Source organism: Antechinus flavipes, chromosome 2 (assembly GCF_016432865.1).
Source record: "Antechinus flavipes isolate AdamAnt ecotype Samford, QLD, Australia chromosome 2, AdamAnt_v2, whole genome shotgun sequence".
NCBI classification, from domain to species: Eukaryota; Metazoa; Chordata; class Mammalia; order Dasyuromorphia; family Dasyuridae; genus Antechinus; species Antechinus flavipes.
The window spans coordinates 151,226,966-151,247,303 of record NC_067399.1 but is presented as its reverse complement, the minus strand read 5'-3'; the positions used below and the strand labels follow the sequence as shown (position 1 = coordinate 151,247,303).

At 35.6% G+C, this 20,338-nt stretch overlaps 1 protein-coding gene across 3 annotated transcripts in view; it reads right to left on the bottom strand.

Annotated features, from left to right (window-relative positions):
• The window catches only part of ABHD12 (abhydrolase domain containing 12, lysophospholipase), a 130,128-nt gene extending 109,791 nt beyond the window's left edge, over positions 1-20,337 (bottom strand). For 2 of the 3 annotated variants that reach the window (XM_051975821.1, XM_051975822.1), the window contains exon 1: positions 15,042-15,624. In XM_051975821.1, the coding sequence (XP_051831781.1) occupies positions 15,042-15,256 (215 nt within the window). In that variant the 5' untranslated portion in view covers positions 15,257-15,624. Of the gene's footprint in view, positions 1-15,041; positions 15,625-20,235 lie in introns of those variants that run through there. The other variant, XM_051975823.1, reaches the window with a different exon arrangement.
• Between the last annotated feature and the right edge of the window lies 1 nt (position 20,338).

Here is a 20,338-nt window from a genome sequence, read left to right as displayed (position 1 = left end):
CTCTCCTAGAACCCTTTATCATCAGGGGTAATAGAGGAAGTATAATTAGATAAAGGGACTGGGAGTAGTTCTGCTATGATTTTAAAAGAGAAGGATGGGGAAAACAATCTCATGTAATCCAGGTGCACAAGTAGGAATGTATACAAACAGGGAGGAAGTGATGGGAGAAAGGAATAAATGACATTTGAACTTCACTCATCTCAACAGGCCAAAGGAGAGGAAAATATACAAATGGAGAGTAAGATATAGAAATTCATTTCATTCAACAGCAAAACAGAATCGAAATGTGAGAAGGCAAAGGGAGAATGAGAGAGGGTACTGAAGAAGAAGTTAGTCCTAAGCAAAAACAAATTAACATGTAAAAAACTTACAACATATTTATAAGGGGACAAAAAATTGGAAACTGAAGGGATGCCCACCATCTAGGAAATGACTGAACAACTTGTGTTATAAATAAGACAAAACACTACTGTGATGTAAAAACATATGAAGAAGATAGTTTTAAGGAAGCCTGCTACAGACAGAAATGAACTGAACCAGGAGAATAATTTCTATATTAACAACAGTGTAAAGACAAAAGTTTCAAAGATTTAGGAATTCTAATCACTTAATAACATGATAAAACTTGCTACTTATCTCTTAAGACAGGGAAAGGACATTTGGTTTTTTTGGACAAAGTCAATTCAGGAATTTGCTTTTTTTTTCCCCCTTTGGGGTAGAAGAAGAGAGTAAAAGAAAGTGAAGGTGAATTTTTTTTATTTAAAAATTTTAATTAAAAAATTTCTTTTTGAAAAGAGCTCTTGAGGCAACTAGGTGGTGCACTGGATAGAGCACCAGCTCTGATGTCAAGAAGACTTGACTTCAAATCTGGCCTCAGACACTTAACCCTTCCTAGCTATATGATCCTGGGCAAGTCACTTAATCCCAATTGCCTCAGGAAAAAAAAAAAAAAAAGAAAGAAAAGAGTTCTTGACTGCTGAAATCATAGGTTCAATTTAAAAATAAACAAATACAAACCATTGTGACCACATGAAATGTTATGATTTACTATAGGAAAAAACACTAAAATAGGAAAGAGTTCTGGGTTCAAATCCTATCTCTACTACCAATTTGCTATGTGATCAAGATAATTTAGTCAACTTCTCTAGACTTGTATCCTCTTTTCTGTAATGATGAAGATAATGTAAAAACACGAAGGAATAAATAAAATTTTATTTTAAAAAGCTCCTATTCCCACCTCCTTTCCCCACCCCCTCCAAAAGAGGAATTTTCACCTAAACATTTAAGGGACTCAGTCATGGAGTATAGGAAGAGAGGAGGTAGGAATTTTATTAGTCACAGAAAAGAGAAGGAGTTTTAACTTGGAGTCATTCAAAAATCTTGTGAAAAGGAAAGACTTTTTTTTTTTTTTTGGAAATCTGAGTCAATAAACACTTGATGATTGAATTCTCAGGGCCTGACTACAAGATGCCCCATATTGGAAACATACACTTGGATTCCATTCTAATAATAGTTTCTTTTTTTTAAAAAAAATCATTTAAAATTCACTATTTTTAGCATGCTTTTCTTTTTAAATTTCAAATTCTCTCTTGCCCTCCTACAACCTTCAAGCAATGATATTAATTATACATGTGAAATCATGCAAAGTATATTTCTACATTAGCCATATTTCAAACAAAAAAAGCAAAATAAAAGAATGTTGAAAAACTTTACTTCCCTTTCTGCTCAGAATTCCATTCAGTTCTCTTTGTGGAGATGGATAATATTTTTTCCTAATTGTATTCACCAGAGTAGTCAAGTCTTTCACAGCTTATTATTACAACATTGCTGTTACTACAGGCATTGATCTCCCATTTCTTTTCACTTCACTTTGTATCAGTTCATATACATCTTGCCTTGTTTTTTTTAAAACCATTCCCTTTATCATTTCTTATAGCACAAAAATCATATTCTATCACAATTATGTGACAACTTGTTCACTCGCTCCCGATTGATAAGCATTCCTTTATTTTCTGATTCTTTGTCAATACAAAAAGCTGCTATAAATAATTATAAATAATTTTGTACATTTAGGGCCTTTTCCTTTGTTTTGTTTTGTTTTGTTTTTATCTTTTTAGGATTCAGTTCTATTAATAGTATTGCTGGATCAAAGGTTATACACAATTTCATTGCTCTTTGAATATAGTTCTGAATTCTTCACCAGAATGATTGAACCAGTTCACTACTCTATCATATCTCATGAGTGCACCTTTTCTTCCCTTACCCCTTCTAGAATTTCTCATTTTTGATAGGTATGAAGTGGTATCTCAGTTTTAATTTGCCTCTCTCTAATCAATAGTGATTTAGAATCCGTTTTCATATGAAAAATGACTATAGCTTTGATTTCTTCTGAAAATTGTCTATTTAGATCTTTTGACCATCTATCATTTAGGGAACAACTCTTATTTTTACAAATCTGATTCAGTTCTATTTGAGAAATGAGGCCTTTTATGTGAGGGGAAAAAAGCATTTTTTGCTTTATGTGAGATAGCAAAAAATTTACTGTCAAATTTTTTGATATTACTTCAGTGTCTACAGTACCTTTTAACATAATACAGTTTCTTTCTCTGGTTTCACTTTTAATTAGGTCTATTTTTGTTTTTGCTTAGTTTCAGATCATGACTATTAATTCTGACTTTTCTTACTTCAATTCCAATCTTTATTTTCTTGGGGTGGGGAGGGGAAGGGGAAGGAGTTTTGTAGCTAGATGGTGCAGTGGATAGAAACCACTGGGTCCAAAATTTGGCCTTGGGGTCAAGAGGATTTGTCTGTTTTTAGTCTGTCTGTTGTAAACAACATATTGTTGGATTTTGGTTTCTAATCCTTTCTGCTATCTGCTTCTGTTTTATGGTTACATTCACAATTATGACTACTGTGTATTTCCCTACCATTTTGCATTCCATTTCTTCTGTTTCTTCCTAAAGCTCTCTCTTTTTATCCTGTCTCTCCTCAAAAATCTATTTTACTTCTAACCACTACCTCTTTTAAACTCCCTTTACTTTTATCATCCCCGTCTTTCTCTTATCCCTATATCCTCCTATTTTCTGTTGGATGAGGTACAGAAACCTTGAAATAGAACTACTATTTTCTTCTTTTTTGCTGAGGCAATTACGATTAAGTGACTTGTTCAGGGTCACACAGCCTGAAGTGTTAGGTGTTCTCTACACTAATTAGCTATCCCTACCTTGATAATTCTAAGACCTCAAAAGTACAAGAAGTCTTATGGTCAATTCCAAGAGGCTTAGGAAAACTAAGCAATTACCAAAAACAATAACAATACCACCAACACCCAAAACCTCATGATATTTACATTTCATGGAACTCTTTAAGAGATCTTCATGCACCAAGTTAGAACTCATGATTTGTGTGTGTGTGTATTTTACACACACACACACACACACACACACACACACACACACACGGGGGGGGGGGGGGGGGGGGGGGGGGGGGGGGGAGAGGAGGAAGAGAGGAGGGAAGAGAGAGTTAGTTACTCACAGCCACTATAGAGGTGAAGAAATTAAAGCTAGCTTCTTCCAAATCAGAGTTCTTGTGACTCATCGCTCCTTTTTCTTCTCTTCAGCAATTTTTCCTTCTAAATTTCTTTGCTGTATTAGTCTGATATAGGCTCTTTTCCAGTGGTGGTCCTCATTTATTTTGACACTTTTTGCCTCTTGTTAGCTCTATCAAGCTCCTGGCTGATCATCACCCTAGTCTGCTGATCTCTAATTATCATTTTCATGGATCTTGTCACTTCCTTTTATTTGTGCTAATCCTCAAGACACAGTGTGCTAGCTCTTGAACAAATGGATAATGGAGGGAATAACTCTTTTCAGATTCCAAGATCAGAAAAGATTCAGATTATTGACTCTGCCACCTAAATGTGAAATAATAGAAGAAATAATGGGTTTGGCATCAAAAGAGACCTTAGTTGAAATTCTATTTCTGACCTCGCTTATATAACCTTGAACAAGTCTCTCAAACAGAGGCTTGGGCTTGGGCCTCAGTTTTCTCATCCATAAAATGAAGACAATGAACTAGAATGCAGTTTGAGATCCTTTCTAACTCCATATCTATGATTTTATAATCCTAAGCATAATGCCAGTACATAGATACTTCAGTTATTATGCCCATTTTATAGAAAACTGAGGCTACAAGTAGTGAGATAAAGTATAATTTGAAAACTTTAAAGCAAACTTTGAACGCCGGCAATAATTATTAGTTCAGGATCACTAAACAATACATACAAGTAATCTTAGGATCACAAAATTTAAAACTACAAGGGACATTCAAGGTCATCTAACTAAATCACCATTATTTTATAATGTGGAAACCAAAGCCCCCAAAGCACAGATGATTTTATTTCTCTGCTCAAAAATAATCAATGACTTTCAATTTCTATAAAGTCTAATCTGATGTTCAACACCCTTTACAATCTGGTTATAATGTACAAGGATTGGATGAAGGCACTGAGAATGTTTACAGAAGAAAAGCATTTGGGAGACCAAAAAAAAAAAAAAAAAAAACCAAAAAAAAACAACAACTGTGAAAGGCAAAAATGCACAAACAACTATACAAAAAAGATTTTAATAATTTAATAATAAAAGATTTTCAATAATCATATTGACCTAGAACCAGACATCTTAAAGAATGAAGTTAAGTGGGCCTTCCAGCTGAGCTATTTAAAATCCTATAAGATGCTGCTGCACTCAATATGCCAGAAAATTTGAAAAATACAACAATAACCAATGGATTAGGGGGAAAAAAGATCAGTTTATATCCCAATCCTAAAGGGCAATGACAGGGAATATTCAAATTATTAAACAACTGCACTCATTTCAACATCAGCAAAGTTATGCTTAAGATTTTGCAAACTCGTCTCTGGCAATATTTGAACCAAAGACTGACAGAAGAGTAGGTTGTTTATCAAAGAAGCAGAAGGACTACTAGAGACCAAAATGCCAATATTCACTAGATTATGTAAAAAGCAAGGGAGTTCCAGAAAAACATCTACTACTGCTTCAATGACTACATTAAAGTCTTTGATTATGTAGATCACAACAAAATGTGGCAAGTCCTCAAATAGATGGAAGTACCAGATAATCTTCTCTCCTAAAGAACCTGTAAGTGGGATAAGAAGTGGGATAGAACCAAACATGAAATAACTGATTGGTTTAAGTTTGGAAAAGGAGTACAAAGGCTGCATAGTGTCACCTTGTTAACTTATATGCAGGAAATCTCATGCAAAATGTCAGGCTGAATAAATCCAAAGAATTAAGGTTGCTGGGAGAAATATCAACAATCTCAGATATGTAGCCTATACCACTGTGATGGCAGAAAATAAAGAAGAATTAAGAAGCCTTTTGATGAATGTAAAAGAAAAGAGTATAAAAATTAAAAGCTGGCTTGAAAATCATGGCAATTGGTCCTGGGAAAAATAGAAGAAATGGAAGCAGTATTGGATTTTATATTCTTGGGCTCAAAGATCATTCCAGATGGCATCTGCAGTCAAATTAAAAGATGCTTGCTCCTTGGAAGGAAAGTTATGACAAATCTGGATAGCATACTAAAAAGCAGATTGATGACAAAGGTCAATATAGTCAAAGCTATAGTTTTTCCAGTAGTAATATATAATTGGGAGAGTTGGTCTTATAGGCAAAAACTTACACAAAACTGAGTACCACAGAATCAACACTTTTGAATTCTGGTGATAGAGAAGACTTTTGAGAGTACTTTGAACAGCAGGAAGATCAAATCAGTACTCAAAAACATGAATTCAGACTATTCACTAGATATACAGGGGTCCTCAAACTACGGCCTGTGGGCCAGATGTGGCAGCTGAGGACATTTATCCCCCTCAGCCAGGGCTATGAAGTTTCTTTATTTAAAGGCCCACAAAACAAAGTTTTTGTTACTATAGTCCGGCCTTCCAACAGTCTGAGGGATAGTGAACTGGCCCCCTATTTAAAAAGTTTGAGGACCCCTGCAGACTAGAAGATCAGATACTAAAGCTGAAACTTAAATACTCTGGCCACATAAAAGAGCGGATTCATTGGAAAAGACCCTGATTTTGGGAAAGATTTGAAGAGGAAAGGGGGAGGGCAGACGGTGAGATGGATAAATAAATTTATGGAAACAACAAATATGAGCTTGGACAGACTTTGAGAGATAGCAGAGGAAACAATGCCTGGACTACAGTCCATGGTGTCACAGAAGAGTCAGATGTGATTGAGCACCACAACACAGGTATGTGAATTATTTTTTTTTAAAAAAAGTGCTCTGAATTTGGAATTAGAGAGATCCAATTTTGAACTATATAGCTTTAGGCAAAAAAATTAACTTCAGTTTCCTTATCTATAAAATGGAGATACTGCCTCATTGGGCAGTTATGCAAAAAAGAATGAGTATATAGAGCTATATTCACAATATCATCTATTAACATTCCTCCTCTAATAGCACAAGCTTTTACAGGTATTACAAAATTGAAAAAGCCATGTAGGAAAGCTTTAATATGGGTCATGTTTTTATAGTCCAAGGACCAGTCAAAATTCAGAAAAGCTTATTACCAGTCAAATGACTGTCATAGAACCTCACAAAGAATCTCTAGAAAGACAGAGAGGGACTATAATGGAAAGTGGACCCAACACTCTTAATCAAGGATGCCAGATTTATTACCATCATTAGGAGATATGTAATTATAATTAAGCAAGTCATTTAACCACTTTTGAATTTAAGCCATCTTCAATAAAAGCAAGACAACAAACCCAATCACCAAATCTTAAAAGCTCAAGGGTATCTTAAAGATCATTTTAACTACTGCCTCCAGGCCTTTTCTGTAGGTTGATTTGTTTGTTTTTGGAAGATGAAACAGTTTCTCTAGGAAGAGAGTGGCAAAATCTAGGTATCCATTTCAAAGGGAAATTAAACACTAATTAAGGGTCTATTAGGGGTTAGTTATGATACTAAGATGAGAGAAAGAGAGCAGGATAATGTTCACTTTTGCAAGGGATAAGGGAAAGACATATAACAATTACACAAATAAACACAAATAAAACAAGTATACAAATAAACACTTTTGCAAGGGATGAGGGGAAGACATATAAGTACAAAAATAGGAGAATAGAAAGAACATTAATGATGAGGTAGATCAAGAACGGCCTCTATAGAAAAGGGTTGTATACCAACAGTGAACCTTGAAGGTGGATAAGTATTCCTAAAAGACAGAGATGAGAAGGGATGAATCCAAAGTATGGAGAATAGCCCATGGGCAGGGCCTAGAAGCAAGACTGCATGTTCACTTTGAGGAAAGAGGCACTAATATGTTTTTGGCGGGAATGCTAAATGGAAATGACATAAAAAGGTTGGAAAGAAGAATTCAACACTGGAAAAGGGCAAGAAGGTTGTATTTCATCTTAGTGGCAACAGAAAATTGAAGAATAACTGGTAAAAAGCCATGTATTGGGAAATTTTCAAATCTGATGCTTGGAGAACCACAAAGTTTCCAGAATAGTTGGATCAATTCAAAACTCATCAACAATGTATTAGTGTCCCAATTTTCCCATATTCCCTCCAACATTTATCATTATCTTTACTTGTCTCACCTATTATCATATATATATATTTACCATCTCTTATTTTTTCCTCCTTTGCTCTTGTTTCTAAAGAAAGGTAGTCCTTATCAAAGAATGATGAACAGGAAAGAATTCTTGTGACAGGTAGCACTGAAACTGAGCCTTAAGGGAACTAGCCATTCTAAGATAAAGAAATTAATTTAGGAAACATTCCAATTATAAGGAAATCTGATGCTTGGAGAAACACAAAGTATCCAGCTTCCCTAGAGTGGAGTGAATGAGTGAAAATAACACAAAAATCAAGCTAGAAAGATAGGTTGGAGACATTATGTAAGTCTCTAAAGTTTAGAAAAATATGTATTTTAACCAGAGGAAAAAAGAAGCCATTGATGCTGCTTAAGTGGAAGAATGACATAGTTGGACCTGTGCTTAAAGATTATCAATTTGGAAAATGTGTGAAGAATAGATTGGAGTGGGCAGAGAATAAAAGAAGGGAGACCAATCAGAACGATACTATTGTAGTGCAAGAAGCAAGTGATAAGGGCTTGTAATAGGCTAGCAGCTTTGTGAATAGAAAAAAGAGGACAGATGAATATGATGCTGGACAGCTGATGTGGGGAACACTTTTACTGCTTTTATAATTGATACTAAATATGAAAGAGATAAAGATGATTGAAAGGGGCAACTGATAGAGGATGAGATTAAAAAAAGATAGGATTGTCTTTGATAAGGACTACCTTTCTTTAGAAACAAAAGCAAAGGAGGAAAGAATAAGAGATGGTGTGTACATATATATATGACAATAGGTGAGACAAGTAAAGATAATGATAAATGTTGGAGGAAATATGGGAAATTTGGGACACTAATACATTGTTGGTGAGTTTTGAATTGATCCAACTATTCTGGAAAATAATTTGGAACTATGCCCAAAGGGCTACCAAACTGTGCATATCCTTTGATCTAGCAGTGTCTCTACTGGGTCTGTATCCCAAAGAGATCATAAAAAAAGGGAAAAGGACCCACATGTACAAAAATGCTTGTAGCAGTCCTTTTTGTAGTGGCAAGGAACTGGAAACTGAGTGGATACCCATCAGTTGGGGAATGACTGAACAAGTATATGTAATATATATGAAGATGTAATAATATATGAATGCAATGCAATATATTATTCTATAAGAAATGATGAGCAAGATAATTCCAGAAAGACCTGGAGAGACTTACATGAACTGATGCTAAGTGAAATGAATAGAACGAAGAGAACATTGTACATAGCAACAAGATTATGTGATGAACGACTGTGATAGACTTGGCTCTTTTTAACAATGAGGTGATTCAGGCCAATTCCAATAGGCTAGTGATGGAGAGAGCCATCTGCATCCAGAGAGAGGATTATGGGGACTGAATGTGGATCACAATGTAATATTTTCACCTTTTTTTGTTGCTGTTGGCTTGCTTGTTTTTTTCTTCTCATTTTTTCCCCCCTTCTTGATCTGATTTTTCTTGTGCAGCATGATAACTATAGGAATATGTTTAGAAGAACTGCATATGTTTAATCTATATTGAGTTGCCTGCTCTCTAGGGGAGGGAAGAGATGAGAAAGGAGGGAGAAATATTTGGAATACAAGGTTTTACAGGGGTGAATGTTAAAAACTATCTTTGAAAAATAAAAAGCTTTTTTTTTTTTTTTTGCTGAGGCAATTGGGGTTAAATGACTTGCCCAGGGTCACACAGCTAGGAAGTGTTAAGTGTCTGACTCCACATTTGAACTCAGGTCCTCCTGACTTCAGGGCTGATACTCTATCCACTGTACCACCTAGCTGCCCCAAAAGTCACTTTTTTAAAGTGCTTATCCTGGGCCAAAGAAAAGAATAGATGAAAAGATATCTTAAAAGAGGGGAAAAGACCCACATGTTGAAAAATGTTTGTCGCAACTCTTTTTGTGGTGACAAGAAATTGGAAATTGAGTGGATAACCATCAGTTGGGCAATGGCTGAGTAAATTATGGTATATGAATGTAATGGAGTATTACTATAAGAAATAATCAGCAAGTTGGTTTCAGAAAAACCTAAAAAGACTTACATGAACTAAATGTAGTTAGCAGAATCAAAGGAACATGGTACACAGTAACAGCAAGATTATGTGTCTCTTCTCAGCAAAATAGTGATACAAGACAATTTGATAGACTTGGGATAGAAAATGCCATCTGCATCCAGAGAGAACTAGATTGAAACATACTATTTTCATCTTTTTTGTTTGCTTGCTTTTTTTTCCCTTCAAGGTTTTTCCCTTTTGTTCTGATTTTTCTTGCACAAAATGACTAAGATGAAATTTTTTACAAAAAAAAGAATAACAGATGAAAAGACAGAGTTTATGGCTTCTGTGGTCTTATTAAAGTAGATGTTTCTCTGCTGAGAAAACAGTGTAAAAAACTTATAAAGTGAAAAACTTTAGGACAATTATGGTAGGGATTATGATATAAAGTCAATCAACAAATAAAAATATTTTCTTGCAACAGTGAAAGCCTAGCTAAGATTAATTTGCAGGGGGCCCCATTCAGAAGGTTGTGTAATTTCTGAGAGATTTAAGATGGAGGTGGAGAGAGGTTTGAAAGGCTAAGAGCAGACTAAAATAATTTCTGCACTCTGATTGATTAAGGTCTGGATTATGGGAAATACATATATACTGAAATATTCAAATCTGAGGACCAGGATTGGACTAGAAAGGAAGACTGAGGGAAGAGTTAAACCCCTTAAGAAAGGAGGAAGAATGACCCATGATTGATGGATAATAGCAGTAACCAGGATGTTGACAGGGCGACAAAGTTATATGAAGTTCAATTCAAATGGAAGATTATTTTGGCAGCTGTCAAAGAAATGATTGAAGGACAGCAAGATTTCACTTAGGCAGATTAGGTTATTAAAGTAGTTCAGTCAAGAGATAATGAGAGCCTGAGCTCACTGGTGGTGATCATGTGAGTGAAGAAAAGGATTTGGATTTGAGAGATGTGGAGATCAAGTTGACAGTATTTGGCAAAAAATTGAAACTGTAGGGAAAGACAAAAGAATAGTCAAAGAGGAACCTGGGTGCCTAGAAAATATAAAATCTGGAGAGTTGTTGGGGGATTTTATATTTTTTTTTTAAAAAGTATTTATCAGCTGACTAAAAGACAAATTAAATGACATAGGACCATAAACAGAGCTTTTCTCAGTTTCACCAAAATTCTATACCAGCATCATCTCCTTAAATGAATAATCAATTGCTCTCCCAGATACCTGATATTTAAGGAACTTGGAGGGTATTTAATAATTTTACAAATGAACAAACTGAGGTCCAAAAAAGTTTACATTCTAATTCTCAAACAGCAGGAATTAGTGATTTACATGTATATAGTCTTAAAGTTTGAAATTTTAGTTGACAAATACACTTAAAAATGTTGTATTAATTAAAATTGGTTTTAAAAATGTAACCTTGTTTTTTGGGTTTTTTTTTTTTAACTCCTTTTCCCCTTCATCTCTTGGATTCAATCAATTACCGAATCTTACTGATTTTACTTTTGCAACATTGCCTTCTCAGCCCTCTCTTTTCTATTGCTGCTACCAGCATTCTAATAAGGGCCTTTGTTATCAATAGTTTTGTAGTACAATTTCTCATCTTCCCTTCTAATCTATTTTTCATACAATATAAATATACATAGCCACACATATCACTCAGCTTAAAATTGCATTGGCTGCCTATCACACATTTTATTTAATTGCACAGAAAGTTCAAACTTCTTTTTCTGACATTCTAGGATCTAGAGTAATACCAAACATTTTCCAGTATTATTTCATATTATTCATCTCCACATTATATGTCACTTCTATTAAATTTCATTATTCTTTGTACCCCAGGACATGCCCTGAATTTTCCAGTCTCCATTCCTTCCTTTAGACCATTTTTTATGACAGTTCAATTTCTATTCATCTTTTAAAGTACAATTCAAAGATGACCTAATCAGAGCACCATCTCCATTGTGTCCTTAACTTCTTTTCTTTTCAGGCTCACATAGGACTTTGTTTTGTAGCTCTCAAATGTACTTACATGTTATCAGGTACATAGCTAGCCCCGGATTTATTCCCTTTTTTTTTTTTTTTTTTTTTTTTCTTTTTCTTTTTTTTTTTTTTTTAAATCTTCTCCACCCAAAACCTCAAAAGACTATCTTTGGCTTAGCTCAGTGCTCTTCATAAAGTAATATTTAAGGTATAATTACAAAAAGTATGATAGAATCACAGAATTTGTTGGGCTTTAGGGATCATCCAGCCCTGGCCAAATATTTCTGAATTAGAATCTCCTCTATAACATATATAACAAATGGTCATCAAGATTGGGCTTGAAGATGAAAGAATAGAAGCTCCACTCCCTCAGGAACTCATTTCACTTTTGAATATCTTTGTTGACAGGGAAGTTTTCTACCATTTGGCCTAAATTTGCCTCTCTGCAATTTTTAAGTCATCTGCCTTCAGGGGCCAATCCTTCCATCTCTTCAAATATGTGAAAAGAGTAATCAATACTTGCACACAGATTAGTTTAACCCTGACCAGTAATTTTGTTACTATTTCAGTACTTTGATCCAACATCAATATGAGTCATTTCAAAGTCCTATTTTTCCTACTGATCTATGGGTTTTAATATATCACTGGATCTGAATTCCCCAAATTAAAGGGCATTTAGGAATTCTCAGACATCTTCTCTATTATTGCCAACCTGGAGAGAGCTATATCATTTTATTGGATTTAATTAACTAAAAATCCAGACCTTTTCTCAGTTCCACCAAAATATTTAAGGAACTCAGAGGGTATTTATCCTCTCAGATATTGCTAGCTTTTGAAAAAAATGCTTAGTAACTCTATAAAGCCAAATGTTAACATCTAAAAGTCTTTATTTCAAAACCTAGAATCCTTTCATGAAGTACATATTCATACCATTTTTTGTGTTGTGGCCCCTTCTGGCACTACAATGAAGCCTATGGACCTCTTAGAATAATGTTTTTAAATGCATAAAAACACATATTCATTACAAAAGAAACCAATAAACCAATATAAAATTATCAATTATGTGTATATATATATATATATATTTTTTTTTTTAAGTTCATGGAATTCTGGTTAAGAATCCTGCAAAACCTTGTTCAGAGGAGGGACCTAAACACCAATTGGGTGCTATCTTTTGTCCATAGGTCTGAGGGATAAGGCAGAAACAAAACCTCCAACCTTTGTTAGAAGAATTTGACTTAACTGAGCCTGACTTTGTCTTTTACCCAATGTGCCAGACACTCATTCACAGAAAAGATTGGTTAGCTCAATACATAGTGTCCTCACACATCATTTATTATACATAAGTACTATTCTGGACATTTTGTTTTGAAAAAAATGGTTCAAATCTCATATAAGTTTTATGCCTAGACTATTCCTAAAATAAATTAGTGCTAATTGTGATAGGTTTAAAAAAATACAAAAAACCATGAGAATAAATTTGTTTCACAAAACACCTTAATCAACTGCCTGTTGCTTTTTACACAAAAACAAAATTTTTTTTAGTCATTACTCATCTGGGATAACATTGAACCACTGATCTAGGAGGTAAATGGCTCTAACATTTCACTTTAAAACTTCTTGAATTTAAAGAAATGAGATAGACTTCTTTGGGAAATACTTGAGATGCACACTTTTTATCTTTACTTTTTCATTGTAATAATATGTCTAATAATCCCATCTTCTAATTTTTAGAAATATGAGCATGGAATATTACAATTATTCGGTTGTACTTAGCTTTTCTACAAACATCTATATATTCCAATCAGAAGAGAGGTGATTTAGAAGGAAATTATGTGTGTCATATATGATGAAATCTGTTCTAAAGTCAACTAATGCATAAATGCATCCTGAGATTACCTAAGGGAAGAACTGTAGCCACTGAATAATTACTATATTGGACAGTGTTCCTAAAGAGCTTAATTCACCTGGCTAGTTTTCAAATGCTATAAACTACAAGTATATACTAAACTCTGGGTTTCAGTAAGCAAATGAGGACTTAATAACTTTACTTTCTGAGAGCAAATCTCCTCTGGAAATGTGTAAGGTTATTAACTTTATTCCCAAAAAATTTTGTAGTAATGTGCAATGGATTGTTTTATTAATTATAAAATGGGGGGGGGGGGGAGGGGAAGCGGTAAAATTCCTAAAGTTTTTTTTTTAAACTTTTGTGGATTCTCTTGCATAAAACCAAAACACGAGTAACTGAAAAAGGGATGGGGGGGGGGGGGGACCTGTCCCACTCTAAAGTCATTTTTACTCATAATTGTCTCTATCCCTTTCTAAGTTATTCTTCCAATCTACCTTTGATTCAAGAGCTGTTTCCTTTTCCCTCATGTTATCTCACTCCAAAGGTGCTAGCTATTCCTAGATTTCTGGGAAAATTGAGTATGCCTTCCCAACATCTTAATCTATCGGGTAAGTGGATAGTTAAGAGCAGTATAGTACCATTATCTTCTAATCCCCATAGCAAAACACTATAAGACCCTTAATAAATGTTAGTTGAATTGAAGGCATGCTCCTAGCTCTGTTAGAAAAAGAAGCAATCACATCAGCTAGAGAGAGCAAAAGAGAGACTGGGCTTTCACACAGGCTGTCAAGGGTATAAATAAGAAGGAGTCAGGGTCCAGGGGAAAGGAGAAAGAATGAAATGGAGCTCAACTCCTGTAAGTTAAGGGAAATAGTGGGCAAGTTCGATTCCACGCTGGGAATTGGGAGAGGGGCAGAATTTTACGACTAGTAAGTCGACTAAGAGATAAGAGAAGGGAGGGTGGGATAGGACGCAGGACAAATCTTGAAGCCTGGAGATGACGGAGAGTGCGGATAGATGCTCAACCTTAATGAGTAAAAGGAGAAAATGCTTTATTTGGACTAAAGCTCACAGGGTTTTGAAGAGGTAAGGTTATGAGGAAGGAGGCCGAGGCTAGCCTGGTATAAGTAGAGGATGCTGAGCTCTGACTTGGAACCAGCATGAACAATTGCCACCTTGTCCCCAAGAGGATTCAAGGGAGAGAAGCTGTCTTTTTAAGATCAGGCTCTTGGGGCTGCTCTTCACCTTGGGGTGGAGAGAAGAGGTATGAGGCGTGGAGAGAACTCGAAGCCAAGGTCGCAGGAAGAGTGGAGGGGGTAAAAAGTGGTGGTGGGGGGGGGGGGGGGAGGGCTTGCGCACTCGGATGATCAGGCTTTGCTAGGTTGCCTGCATCTCGTCCCACAGAGTCGGCGGCTCCATGCATTTTGAGAGGAGGGGGAAGAGAAGACTTCAAATCAGCACCTCCGAGAGCATGGGGCCGAGGGCCCAGCTCCCGACGGCAACGAGAGAAGAGGAGGATGGATTAGAGTCCGAAGTCGCAGTTCGCTTCCTTACCTGCCGAACGCCCGCTTCATGCCCGCGTTGGAGGAACCCAGTTCCTTTGTCCCCTTGCCCGCCAGGCGCAGGTTCTTCTTCAGGCGACAGTCCTTGTCCAGCGCTGCAGTGGCGGCGGAGGAAGAGGGAGAGGAGGAGGAAGAAGAGGATGAGGAGGAGGCAGAGGCAGCGTAGCGCTCATGCTCCAAGGCAACTGACTCGTTCCGCTTTCTCATCCCGAGCTCCAGAACTGCCTGACACCAGAGACAGAGGACGGCCGAGTCGAGCAACTAAATCCTTTCCTACTCCCTCCCTCGACTTCCCGCGGCGACTGCTCCTCCCAGTGCTACCCCTGTCACTACCACCTCCTCCTAGTTCTGCACAGCGCGCAGCCCCTGGACTCTCTGCAGCCGCTGCCGCAGTAGCTGCAAAGTCAAAATCCCAGCGGCACTCAGTACCCAGATCCTCTGCTCGCTCACATTATACTCGGGGCCGGCGGCGCCCCAGCTACTTACAGAACAGCTGCAGGGGCCCGGCCGGCCGCCGCCCACCAATCACAAGCAACGCCCTTCCTCCGCTCCCTGCTAGGCACGCCTCCCCCTCCTCCCACTCCCACTCTCATTCCTCCCCTTCCTGCCCTGGGCGGAGCACGCTCTGCACAGCTTCCATGTTAAGGAGGGCCAGACCAAGCTGTCCATTTGGATGTTATGGTTTAGGAAAAACAGAATCCACCATAACCACAGTCCTGCCCTTACCTGGTGGGGGAAACTTTATAGAGTCTTGGGCTCTATAAAAAACGGTTTTGAAGGGCGCATAGAGAAACGGGCATAAATGTCTAAGGTATTAACTGCTTCACTGTACGTCTTAAATGATCCCAAGAGGCATTTTTGGTTATTAATCTTTCCAAAGTCTTGTTAAATATAGAACATTAAACACTAATAATTTTGTAGTCTCTTTTATTTTACCTATTAAGAAAGTGAGGGAAAGTTATTTTTCCAAGGTCACACCACACAAATAGTTAAACATTGAACCTATATCATATCCAAAAGTAAAATGATGAATAATATTTATAGAGGGCTTTAAAATTGGAAAAATATTACATATTTATCTATATCGAATGATCTATCTCCTTATTTGATCTTCACCATAACCCTATTAAATAAATTTGAGGGATAGTCTTAATACCATTTTACAAATGAGGAAATTGAGATCCAAATTAGAGAAGTGATTTATTCAAGGTCACACACCTGGATAGTACTTTTACCTGGATAAGATCGTCAGGTAATTAATTGCCAATTTCATCTTCTTTCACAAAGGATGGATGATAATACTATTTCGATGAACATTTCAGAGGGAAATAATTCTAGATTTACAGCCTGGAGAGATCTTAGAGGTCATCTAATTCAACTCATATTATAGATAAAGGAAACAGCCCTAGAGAGACAAAGTGATTTCTCCAAGACTGGAGAATACTCAGGTACTCTGACTCTAAATTCAACATTCTTTCCACTGTTATCAAACCTGAGAAAACCAAGGTGATTTTTTTTTTTAACTTAAAACACATTATGTTTCTAATCACTTGAAAATTATTGTCACTATCATAGTGGTCAGGATGAATAATGCATGAACATACAATGATGAAAATAGTTCTTAAATTTAACCATTTATTATAATATTGTAATTGGAAATAGATTCTAGCTTGTTCAAAGATAATGTTTCAGAGAGATTCAAGCTTTACCTCTCCTTTAGTTAATGACCATCAATAGTTGTTTGCTAGACATCTTCCTACCTCAATTTCTAAAGTCAAATACAAAAACTACCTGAAGTCTATAATGGACAACCTTAAATATGTTAGTCTGTATTCATTAACCTCTAAATAAAATGTTTATTTGTTCATTGAATAAATGAATATCAAGTATCTACTGGATAGAATGCCAGATCAAGGTTTACTCAATAATCTTATACATTATCACACAAAGACTTTACTTATATAAGTATGCTTTGAGATTTTTATTTCACTAATCTACCTAGATATATTAAGCATAGGATTAGAGATTTAAACTAGAAAGCACCTTGGAGATCATGTAGTTTAAATGCAGAGAGATCTTAAGGGACTTGCCCAAAGTCATACAGGTGGTAGTAAATGAAGAAAGAGAATATAAAGCCAAGTTCTCTGAATCCAAATCGAGGACTCTTTTCACTGTACTGTATTGATTTCTTAGTGCTTCAAGCATTTAAGAAAATATATCTAGTTAACTTTTCATCTATTAACAAAGCATAGGCCATAGCCTATGATTTCAGGTGTATCTACTTGTTTTAATCCTCTTGATTTCACAATGCAATTAAAACTGATGACTAGTGGGGAAAAAAAAAAAAAAAACACCCAAACACATGACTTGGAGTCAGAAGACTTGAGTTCTCCAGTTGTACCACTTACTCCCTCTGTAACCATGGAATAGACATTTAATCTCTGTAAATCTCAGGCTCTTCTTTGGTAAGACAGGAATAAAAATACTCTTATTTCACAGGACTTTTGTAAGGAAAACATTTTAGAGTTCATAATAACTATATAACTAAGACCATAAGTTCATTGAAGACATTGTTTTAATAAATCTCTTTATCCCCAGGATATTACAGTGCTTCCTAATACTTATTGATTAGTCAAACTTGAAAGTATTTGCAATTTTTAATTCTTTAAGTGATATGATAATTACGCCCATGCTCAATTTAAACATGTCTGATAATTGTTACCCACCTAACTTTTTGATGTCACAAATTTAATATTGTGACTATGTTTAAGAATAATTAGTGTATTATTTGACAGGTGAAAAGTAAGCAAAGCACACTTCCATTTAACTTTTCTATATTATATCATTTCAAATTTCCTTCCATTTGAAAATATTTTGAACCAGCATGGGAAGTGACTATTTAAAATCTGCTAGAAAAAAATTGCAGAAATTCAGTAGCTGATCTTTAATGATCACTTTAATGAGATTTTCAAATTCAAATATCTGTCACAAATAAATTTAAATATATCTTAATCTGTTTCAAAAGGATATGCTATAAAATTCAAATTGTGAATTCCTTAAAGTAGTACAATGATGGAGATTGAAAATGCTGCAATTAAATGTAACTAAACTGCAAGGAAAAAACTTATACTTTAACTTAATATATACTTAAATATATTTCTGAAAAGAAAGCAACATAGTTAACTCTTACATCTCAGATTGCTACAGTTATTTGTCTTTACTATGGAGCTATACCTGGTTAAAGTGCTGTGAGGCTATTGGAAGCCTTAAGGCTCAGTTTTAAGGACAGGATTTAAAAGTTTTACTTTTCCAAAATAAGTCTCTCAAACTATCATGTTTCAAATGAAATCTATACAATATCTATTGTAACTTTAATATAGCAACAAAGCATCCAATAGTAGCTAGCATGAATGCATTTGTAGTTGAGTATTTAAAAATATCAGATGGATGATCAGCTACTAATAAAGAACAAATAAGGGCAGCTAGACGGCAGAATAGATAGAGTACCAGCTCTGAAGTTAGGAGGACCTGAGTTCAAATGTAACCTCAGACACTTAACACTTCCTAGCTGTGTGACCCTGGGCAAGTCACTTAACCCTGATTACTACAGCAAAAAACAAACAAACCAAAAAACCAAAAAAACAAAGGAGATTATATTCCTTCATTTGGTGAGGAGTTTAATAAGAACTCTGGAAAACTCCAACTTGGGAGAAATGTAAAACACAAAAGATGGCCCAAAGGATAGAGTCCTGGGCCTTAAACTAGAAAGAATTAGGTTTAAGATCAGTCTCTAATACTAGTGATGTGACTCCAGGTATTTTGCCACAGGGAGCTCCCTAGGACTATACACCTTTTCATTTTATAGAAAAGAAGAGTGAGGATTTAAAGAAACAAAGCCAATCACGTTCAAAGAACCAGGCCAGGTCAATTCCTAACCCTAGTATTATTATTTTTTTTTTTTTGGGGGGGGTTATTTTAATAATAGCTTTTTATTTTCAAAATACATGCAAAGATAGTTTTCAACATTCATCCTTGCAAAACCTTGTCTAAATCTAGTTTTGAACGACTTTTTAAGATTTTGTACAAATTCCCTAATTAAGAAAAATTCCAAACTACAGATTACCTAAAACTTGTTTTTTTATGCAAATGAATTAAAGTCCTGGATTTAGTAGTATCTAACTCTTAGTGAGATCATTTGAGATTTTCATGGCAAAGGTATTGGAATGGTTTGCCATTTCTATCTCTATCTCATTTTTCAGATAAGGAAACTGAGGCAAATAGGATTTAGTGACTTGCATAGGATCACACAGATAGTGTCTATGGCCAGATTTAAATACAGGAAGATGAATCTTACTGACTTCAGGCCTAGTACTTTATCCACTGTGCCACTTGGCTGCCCCAAATTTCTATGTAGCTGAGATATATTCTCTTCCATATAACCAATACAAGAAATAGTTCAAAATGGAAGAATGAGTCCATTAGACTATAAACTCATTGGAGGCAGAGAATATTTCTGCTTTTGTATCCTCAGCTAACAGCGCTTACATAACAGACCCCTAAATGTTCGTTAACTCGACTTGGATTTGTATGAAAAAGCCTTGGATCTCAATCCCAATTCTACTAGCAATGTTACATTGGGCATGTCCCTTCACTTAGTTTTCTTTTAATTACATAACCTATAAGGTCCTTTTTCACAGATAAATCTCATGATTCTAGCACAGGAAACAAATTCTAATCTAGATCTGCCACTAGCTAATTGTACATTCTAAGACAGTCAAGTCACTTCTTCTCTCAGACAGTTGCTTCTTTAATAGAAAACATAAAATAAGCAGCCTGGTGAAGTGTCAATATTTGGGATCAAATGCTGAGTATACACTCTTGTGGAGTGGTCAAATCACTGAACTCTGTGTGATGATCCTCAGTTTCTTCATCTGTAAAATGAGGGAGGTTGGACTAGAATATTATAAGATGCCTCCTCAGCTCTAACATTCAATTAAAAAAAAACCAATCTGATGTCTCTGGGATAAAAGTATTTTGCTTAAAAAAAAAAAAACCCCAAAAAAGCAAAAAAAAAAAAAACCAAAAAAACAACTTGACACAACCCACAGGTCCAATATTTAAATATAGAGATCTTGCTATACATCTAAAAAATTTAAGTGAATAAAAATGGACAATTGCCTACTAACCATACATTTATCCAAATCTATGCATTAAGAAGTCCATTATTTCATCACGCAACAAGCTGGTCGGTCATTTGTGGAACTCACACAACGTGGACAAAGCACTCGA